This window comes from Phoxinus phoxinus (assembly GCF_949152265.1).
Source record: "Phoxinus phoxinus genome assembly, chromosome: 1".
Classification (NCBI taxonomy): Eukaryota; Metazoa; Chordata; class Actinopteri; order Cypriniformes; family Leuciscidae; genus Phoxinus; species Phoxinus phoxinus.
The window spans coordinates 17,667,720-17,677,445 of NC_136876.1; the positions used below are offsets into that span (position 1 = coordinate 17,667,720).

General features: G+C 39.7%; 1 protein-coding gene across 1 annotated transcript in view; it reads right to left on the reverse strand.

Moving 5' to 3' along the window:
* Positions 1 to 1,955: 1,955 nt before the first annotated feature.
* The window catches only part of farsa (phenylalanyl-tRNA synthetase subunit alpha), a 10,651-nt gene continuing 2,880 nt past the window's right edge, over positions 1,956 to 9,726 (reverse strand). The window contains exons 2-13 of the mRNA XM_079606482.1: positions 8,867 to 9,004; positions 8,384 to 8,482; positions 8,173 to 8,291; positions 7,212 to 7,304; positions 6,921 to 7,049; positions 4,470 to 4,585; positions 4,289 to 4,373; positions 3,991 to 4,090; positions 3,734 to 3,902; positions 3,514 to 3,591; positions 2,420 to 2,534; positions 1,956 to 2,325 (exon numbers count right to left, since the gene is read on the reverse strand). Coding sequence (XP_079462608.1) covers positions 2,220 to 2,325; positions 2,420 to 2,534; positions 3,514 to 3,591; positions 3,734 to 3,902; positions 3,991 to 4,090; positions 4,289 to 4,373; positions 4,470 to 4,585; positions 6,921 to 7,049; positions 7,212 to 7,304; positions 8,173 to 8,291; positions 8,384 to 8,482; positions 8,867 to 9,004 — 1,347 coding nt within the window. The 3' untranslated portion in view covers positions 1,956 to 2,219. The remainder of the gene's footprint in view (positions 2,326 to 2,419; positions 2,535 to 3,513; positions 3,592 to 3,733; positions 3,903 to 3,990; positions 4,091 to 4,288; positions 4,374 to 4,469; positions 4,586 to 6,920; positions 7,050 to 7,211; positions 7,305 to 8,172; positions 8,292 to 8,383; positions 8,483 to 8,866; positions 9,005 to 9,726) is intronic.

Genomic DNA, 9,726 nt, shown 5'->3' on the forward strand with positions numbered 1-9,726 from the left:
GAACCATCTGACCAATCAGAGCAGAGCAGACCAATCACAACAGACTGAACCATCTGACCAATCAGAGCAGAGTAGACCAATCATAATGGACTGAACCATCTGACCAATCAGAGCAGAGCAGACCAATCACAACAGACTGAACCATCTGACCAATCAGAGCAGACCAATCATAATGGACTGAACCATCTGACCAATCAGAGCAGAGTAGACCAATCACAACAGACTGAACCATCTGCCCAATCAGAGCAGAGTAGACCAATCACAACAGACTGCGTCATCTGACCAATCAGAGCAGACCAATCACAACAGACTGAACCATCTGACCAATCAGAGCAGAGTAGACCAATCACAACAGACTGAACCATCTGACCAATCAGAGCAGAGTAGACCAATCACAACAGACTGAGCCATCTGACCAATCCGAGCAGAGTAGACCAATCACAACAGACTGAACGAACCATCTGACCAATCAGAGCAGAGCAGACCAATCACAACAGACTGCGTCATCTGACCAATCAGAGCAGACCAATCACAACAGACTGAACCATCTGACCAATCAGAGCAGAGTAGACCAATCATAATGGACTGAACCATCTGACCAATCAGAGCAGAGTAGACCAATCACAACAGACTGAGCCATCTGACCAATCAGAGCAGACCAATCACAACAGACTGAACCATCTGACCAATCAGAGCAGAGTAGACCAATTACAACAGAAAGAACCATCTGACCAAACAGAGCAGAGTAGACCAATCACAACAGACTGAACCATCTGACCAATCAGAGCAGACCAATCACAACCGACTGAACCATCTGACCAATCAGAGCAGACCAATCACAACAGAAAGAACCATCTGACCAAACAGAGCAGAGTAGACCAATCACAACAGACTGTGCCATCTGACCAATCAGAGCAGAGTAGATTCTTAGAAAGGAGGGGTTTAGAGACTCAATCCTTTATTAAACTGTTTCAGACACTGAAAAAATAAGTTATTCTGCAATGTTTATTATGAGAAAATAAAGTTTTTTTTTATCTTTGATGCATGTATCGTAAATATATCGTAGGAGACCTCCAAAACAAAATTAGGAACACTTTAATATATCAGTTTAAAAATAAGTTTGAGCTGATCATCGATAATGTTGGACAATGTGGGGCCTCAAAAATGTTTAGAGCCAATGGACTTTATACACAGCTGCACTACTTCCTGAACTTTAGCCAGCTCCTTTGTTTCCTGTCTGCCATTATTGGACAAACTGATTAATCCAGGTGTGTCTGATTATTGTTGTTGGTCAGGCACACCTGGATTAATCAGTTTGTCCAATAATGGCAGACAGGAAACAAAGGAGCTGGCTAAAGTTCAGGAAGTAGTGCAGCTGTGCATAAAGTCCATTGTTGCACTGCATTGGTTAGCCCCTCCCACACAACACACTGAAATCTCATTGGTCCCCTTCTCATAGCTACACATTAAACATCACGTGCATTTTTGCAATTCTGTTTAAAACTCTGTTTTTACACCCTGTGGTCAAACATAGAAACACTGGGATCAAACAGATTCTCCCGTTTAACCAACAGGGAGATTTACTCTGCACGGAGAAAGCTTAACCCTCTTCACTGGATTTACACAAACGACCCAAGACCCTTAGCCAGACCTCTTGAGCTCGGCATTTACAAACACGAACCATAAAGATGAACAATGGTGTACTGGGATCTGATGCTGCAGCCAAGAAAAATACAGCACAAAGACCCCGGTGTCATTTCATAAACTGAAATTACTTGTGCTTCCAGAATAAACAACCATTAATGAAGTCATATTGGAGATTTGAAACATTATTAATTTAATATCGCTACAGAGGACTTCAATAGTTTCCATTGCATTCTGGGTTGTGAGACAAACTGGGTGGCTGTTTATACAGAGCTGTCATTAAAAAACGGGTTGTGGAAAAAGACAATAAATCAATTGAAATTATATATATTTATGATTCAAGTGGAGGCCAGTAGGGATTTCTATATCAGGCAAGAAATTGTAACAAGGTCAATGTGACGCTCCTCATGCAAAGACGTGAATCTTTTCCTCCGTTTTGACGTCAGCCTGAACAACACGTTCTTTATAACTAATGCCCGAGCAGAAAAGTGTAGTTCAGGGTGTGTGTTATGGACAATAACTATGCAGATGAGTCATGAGAGCACAAATTAATCCGTATGCTGAGTGCACGTCACTTAAGAGTCCAGTCGACATATAGGGCTGTCGTACACCATCTGTAGGTTCACTTTGTGGCCCACAAGCTCTCGGATGTTGTTGATTCCGTACTTGATCATGGTGGGCCTGAAGGTGGGTGGAAAAAAAGAAAAGATTTTTTTAACTTTGAGATTTTATATGCAAACAAACAATGCAATTTTATATGTTCGTGTTGACGCACCTCTCCAAGGACAGACCCCAGGCAATGACTGACACCCCCTCGGGCAAACCCATGGGCAGCAGCATCTCAGGCCGGAAGACCCCAGAATTACCCACCTCCACCCACTTCTTCAGACCTAAGAGAGATTCAGAGAGACAAAGGCTTGTGATGCTGAACTGGGTCAGTTAGCTTTCCGTCTATAGAGGGCAACAGAGTACGCCCACTTTTCATTGCCTTAGTTCCAGAAGTGTTTTTTTCTATTGAAGCTGTGAGCTGAATCATCACACACACACACACACACACACACACACACACACACACACACACACACACACACACACACACACACACACACACACACACACACACACACACACACACACACACACACACACACACACACACACACACACACACACACGATAATTTCTACAAAAAAAACAATATATTTTAAGTTTATTGCAAATTAAGCATGTACATACAAATATTTAAGTATTTTGCACTCTATTTGCTTATCGCAGTTGGTGGAGATTTCTTTGCCGAATCATGGGTAATGTTGTTTTTTTTCAACAAGGAATGATTATTCAAAAAATTAGTTATGATATCCGAGATCCGACAGCTGCACTCTTTGCCAATGCCGCTGTTAAATTCTTGATTCTGATTGGCTGACAAATGTTCCAGAGCGGTGAGACTGATTGCCTATTACTGCCGTATGAAGACATTTTTGTTGACCGAGTTTCACATGACATTATTAGTGTTATTCAAAGAGCCTACCAAAGCAAAAAAAAATTAAGAAAAGACTATTGGAATTTCTGTTTCATGCCAACTACAATATCAATGCTTAATCACCTAGTATTACTCAATCACATAGTTTTACTTCCAAAATACAAAATAGTGAATTATTGCATTACCATTTAATTTGAAATAAGTCAATGTTCTATCATTACCGCTTTTCATACTTCATCTATTATTCTACATGCTATACCTGATTTCAGTTATTCTATACTAACTAAACAGCAGGCTATGAAAAACGTAACGTTTGTACCCTTAGCAATATAAACGTAGCATATAGCATACATAAACAGTCACATATCACTTCATATGGAGAGCTTTACCTTCATGATAGCTGAAGACCTCCATACTTGGCTCAGTGTAGGGGTTGTACGCTGGCTTGAAACGCAATTTTGTGATTCCTGGAGTAAAATATTTCAAAATCATGATTAATTTTTTGGAATATTCAGGGATCCTCCATTGTAAATGGCTAATTATACACATTAAAAAAAGAAGACTATTTTCTTTCCAGATCTTATTTGTAAAAAGCAAGGAGTGCAGTACCTAGTTTGGTAAAGAACTGGTGCAGGATGCCCATGAGGTTCCCCAGGGTGAGGCCGTAGTCGGCCACCACGCCTTCGATCTGGTGAAACTCCGCCAGGTGGGTGGCGTCCAGAGTTTCGTTACGGAAAACTCTGTCGATGGAGAAGTACTTCACTGGTGTGAACTTCTCCTGGAAGGAATGACAGAGACGAGTGAGATCTGAAGTAAACGGCAGTGAGTGAGGCCGTGAGTATGAGTGAGTGTGTGTGTGTGTTCACCTGCTGTGCGAGTTTATACAGCATCCGAGCGCTGACTGCCGTGGTGTGTGTTCGCAGGAGGTTCTTCTGAGCTTCTTCAATCTTCCAGTCATACTTGTATCTTAAAATTGATTTGAGAAGTTAAAATTACAAATCTACAAATGCACAAACGTTTAGGGTCGGTAAGTCTTTTCTGCTCACCAAGGCTCATTTATTTAAATGAGTTTGATGAATACTTTTTTTTATTTTTTTATATCAAACTTTTGAATGGTTGTGTAAATAAACGACATTGGAAATTAATGAAAGGCACTGGTCTTACCCCTGTGATCCATAACCTCCTTCAGAATGAACCTTCTTCACTCTCTCCAGATATTCCTGAGGAAACTCGTGAGCCAGTGCTGGGTCTGATAAACACAAACAATTGATTCGAGACCCGAAAACCATGCATTGACAGCAAGCGGTCTAAACTCAAGGACGGCACAGAGGAGGACTTCTCTCACCAGAGATGAAGAAGGTGTCGTGCTGGTCTCTTGCTGGGTGCTGCTGGGGCTGGAACAGAGAATCGAAGTTCCAGAACGAGCTCTCGATGAAGTTATTCGTGGGCATTTCTGTGAATCTGTGAATCAAAGACACAACAGCAGGGAATATGCTTGTAGATTAATGATCTAAGATCAAAAAATACTGGTATGGAGTAAAAAGATTTGTATAAAGGCACAATTAGTTGCTATATATTTAACTATTAGTTTCAGTTCAACAGTAATACCATTGCACTTGTATTGATAAACACACCATAGTACTGAATTAGCACAATATTATTGTACAAATCAGGGTTTCTGCAGGTTTTATAAAAGTTAATTTAAGACTTTTTTAGGAGAATAAATGTAATTTTAAGAAATAAATTGAAGGGAACACAATATGTCAATATTTTCTCTAAATGTTAATGTTAAGGGAGAAATACAATGAGCCGTATTAGCAACACATAAAAATGTTACATTTGCATTTTAAGTAAACGTATCTTGATTTAAAGGAACACACTGACTTTTTGGGACTTTAGCTTATTCACTGTATCCTCCAGAGTTAGATAAGTCCATACATACTCTTCTCATCTCCATGTGTGCCGTAACTGTCTGACGCACCCACCGCTAGCCTAGCTTAGCACAAAGACTGGAGGTGAACGGCTCCAGCTAGCATACTGCTTCCAATAAGTGACAAAATAACGCCAACATTTTCCTATTTACATGTTGTGATTTGTATAGTCACAGCGTGTACAAATAACAAGGTCACATGTGACACAGCCATCTTCTAACCGTATACATACTGGGAACTATATTCTCAGAAGGTGAAGCACTGCTACTTCTGCGGAGTGATTTGCTCGCAGCGCCTGAGAAGACCCGTGGTGAGGAGACGAGAGTTTGTTCAGCGTGTTGCGCTAATCACTCCGCAGAAGTAGAAGTGCTTCGCCTTCTGAGAATATAGTTCCCTGAACTCTGGGGGATACGGTGAAAAGGTTAAAGTCCCAAAAAGTCGGCGTGTTCCTTTTAAGATGTTTAGGTATTTTTATTGGAAACAGGACAAAAATACTGAGGAAGACATTGATTTGTCGCAATGCATGCAACAGTTAATGGCATTATGGATTTAAGACTTTCTAAGGCCTTTTTTAAAGTCTTAAAGGAGAACTCCGGTCAATTTTAACATTGAGCTAAATTTTTAGTAAATTTGGAGTGCTGTCAATACAGAGAACAACGACAAAAATTGGTGTTGCCTACACCGTGTTATCCTCTTTTTAAAATTTGCACCCTATTGACTTGAATGGGGTCTAATTTTAAACCTGCTTTTAGCCTCTTAACATCCTTGATGTGTCATTAGTATTACAAGTGCCCAGCCATGTTGAGTGATTCCTTCAGAGTGAACACGAGTGAATCTGACTGCATTCTACTGACTACATCATTTTTATTAATATCTTTCACATCTACTGCAGTCAGATTCACTCGTGTTCACTCTGAAGGAATCACTCAACATGGCTGGGCACTTGTATGACACATCAAGGATGATAAGAGAAATAAAAGCAGGTTTAAAACGTGCCCCATTCAAGTCAATAGGGTGCAAATTTTAAAAAGAGGATAACAAGGTGTAGGCAACACCGATTTTTGTCGTTGTTCTCTGTATTGACAGCACTCCAAATTTACTAAAAATTGAGCTCAATGTTAAAATTGACCGGAGTTCTCCTTTAAAGGGGTAATTTTGTCATTAAATACTCACCCTCAAGTTGTTCCAAACCTCCTGTATGAGTTTTTCTCTTCAGTCGAACACAAAAGAAGATATTTTGAATGAAAATTTTTGGTAACCAGACATTTGACGGCACCCATTGACTTCCATAGTAGGAAAAAAATACTATGTAAGCTAATGGGGTCCATCCACTATTGGTAACCAGACATTCTTCAAAATATCTCCGTTTGTGTTCAGCAGAAGAAATAAATTCATACAGGTTGAAGAAATTCACTCAACTTGAGGGTGAGAATTTAATGACAACATTTTAATTTTTGGATGAACTATCCCTTTAATTTGTATAAGGGTGAATTAAGACTTTTTAAAGATATTTTTAAGACCCACAGAAACTCTAACAAATGGTATTTATGATACTGCAACACACTTTAAAAAAAACACCATGGCACTACCATTGCTCCACTAAAACACTGACACACACACTCACAAAAAAAAATCCTCTAGCTTGTTTCCTAATCTAGTTGTCCAAAAACCTGCCATTTTATATAACGAATATTCTTGTCTCTTTGACAAACTGCTTCTGTAAGTCTCTGTGGATAAAAGCGTCTGCTAAACAACGCTCAAATTAAAAATAAATTTTTGTCCATGGTGACCATTGACCAAACAAATAAATCTGCTAAGTTTCTGATCTGAGGTGGAAGAGTGTTTTGCAAGCATGAAGGACTGACCCCATCTCCAGGAAGATCTGCCTGAACTGTGTCCGGACCTTCATGAGGGGGTGCAGGTGACCGCAGTCTGGAGCAACACCCATCGCCTCAAAATTATACGGCTTAAACTTCTTCTCCTTCCAGCTGCCGCTGAAAGAAACCAGTCAACCAAAGACAACATCTTCATTTTTATGAAACCCAAATGAGTGCGCTGCTCTTTAATATTAAAAACCCAGCATAAGTCACAAGAAGTGAACTGCATCTGACAGTGTTTTTCAGCCTATTTCCCCTCAAGAATGCGATTGGTCTCACCTGGCGATCATCTCTGGAGTCAGTTCTGTCTCTTGTTTGGTGATGGTGGTACTGAAGCTGCTGCCTTTCGTGATCCAGTAAGACTTAACCGTCCTAAAATCATTCAGAATTTATAATCGAATTCATTTAGACAAATTAGGAATATATTAAATGCGTCTCCCTTCAAAAAATGTCCCTGAGATGAGATTATTATTGAGCTCTAGCGCCTCCTACTGCTCATGTAACACATAATAAATAATAACCTGCATCATTTGCAGACTAATCAAACACACTATGAATCTCAGGCCGTTTACACCTGGTATTAAGATGCGTTTTGGTCGACCACAAGTGGACGAGGTTAACTTGTCCACTGTCGACCACTTACAGAGGTAGTCGAAAACGCATTCGACCGGATTGCTTTCGTATTGTAAACGCTCATGTGGTCGAATGTGTTCAAACAGCCACTAAAGACCGTCTTCTCTCCGCATACTGACCTAATGCGTTAACATTATGGGAAGAGCTCTAGCCAGACGGGATTTAAACTCTGCCGGCTGAAGACTCAAGTTTGGTTTGAAGACGAAAACGTACCAAGCACAATGTTCTCTCACCATTCCTGATTTCTAACACACACTCGCAGTGTTCGATGAGGTCTTTCAACTGTTAGAGCAGAACCGAAAGCTGCTGTTCTCCGTATGTTTTTCCGTCATCTCCGGGCGCGTTTATATACGTAAATTGCGCAAGCTTATATTGTCAATTAGATCTGAAATAAGTAAAAAACATACATTTGCCCACCCATAGACCCTCCCCTGGAAGAAATCAGGACAGAAGTGGTTGAAAGTGGACAAAAGAGACGGATTAAAACACCAGGTGTGAACGGGAATGTGTCTCCCTCGTCTACTTGTGATCCGATCGACCATAACGCATCTTAATACCAGATGTAAACAGGGCCTATGATGAACAACTTGAGCAAACGCTCTCTTACACTTCCGCTAGCAGTTTCCGTTTCTTCAGTTCATTCTTTTCTTTCTCCTCTAGTTTTGCCGACTGTCCCTTCTGCACCAGCTGTAGTTTGTCCCTTACTGTATCCTCAATGGTTTCCACCTGCAACACACACACACACACTACATTAATAACACATTGATATAGGTATCTGGGCTTAATTCATGATGTGTGCCGCACTGCATGTAACTCACGGTTTTGAAGACTCTCGGTCCTCCCTCGTGAGCTTTATCCAGACGGATCCATTTGTTGGACATGGCTTTGCTGAAACCAACCTTCCCACTCTGCATTTTCTAAAAGGAAAAGGCCCATTATAAAATCTCCACAGGTCTAGTTATACATGCATACCAATGTATGTGCATCAGTCTTGAATACATAGGATTAATAGGTAACCCTAGTGATCTTGTATATGTTATTAAAGCAAAAAAAATCTAATAATAAAAAAAACTATAATTTGCATATTTTTCCAACTGTTATGCTAAATAATAATAATAATAACAATAGCAAATACATTTTAAAATCTCATATACATTACTGTAATAGAGTGATTAAAATCACCTTGTCTGGTCAAAAAATAAATAAATATGACCTTAACCTGAGATTCCTCTTAATACTCATACAGGTCAAAAGCAGCACGTGATGGTGTGATACACCTATAGATAATGTTGTTCTCTCACCATGAGCTGATTCTGCGGCAGACCCTCGGCAGGGACGGCGTTGAACACTCGGGCTTCATGACTGCCCTGCTCCGCGATCTCACACCCCTCTCCTGTCAGCTCCCAGTGTTTGGAGGACTTCTGCTCTGCCGAGATCACCTGAACACATCATTCAGCCAGGTTAACACTGAGAAACAATCACATATTTATAGATATATACAATACATACATGCATATATATATATAAATGAACGTGACATGCTTAACATGCTCTTGGTCTACAATAACATACCGATAATAATAACATTATGATTAACCAATCAGATTTGAGGGATAAGTTTACAGTTTATGTCAACTTTAGGCTTAAAACCAGTGTTAAGTGCTTTCTACATCAGTGTGATTCACGTATCATTTGCCTCTGATTTAAGAGGGATGTGTTTGTTTGTTTTTTTAACAGGAATGTTGTTCCAGGCGCGAACATGTCTTTCTTGGCATCTTATATATATATATGATACAAAATACATATAGAAACATAATATACAGACATATAGATAGATACGGTTTTGCTACTAGCACTATACGATATATACTATATAGTTAACGTTTTGCTACTCCTGTTTTATGGATCCTCATAGCTATGTTGCTCTTATTTTTTTGTTTTGTTTGTGGTTATGTATGTTATTATTTCTTCTTTTAATATTGTTGTTCTGTAAAGCACTTTTGTCAGACTAGTGGCTGTTGCAAATCTGCTCTATAAATAAAACTGAATTTGAACTACGGTCATAGACATAGAACGACAGACAGACAAAACAGATAGATAGATAGATAGATAGATAGATAGATAGATAGATAGATAGATAGATAGATAGATAGATAGATAG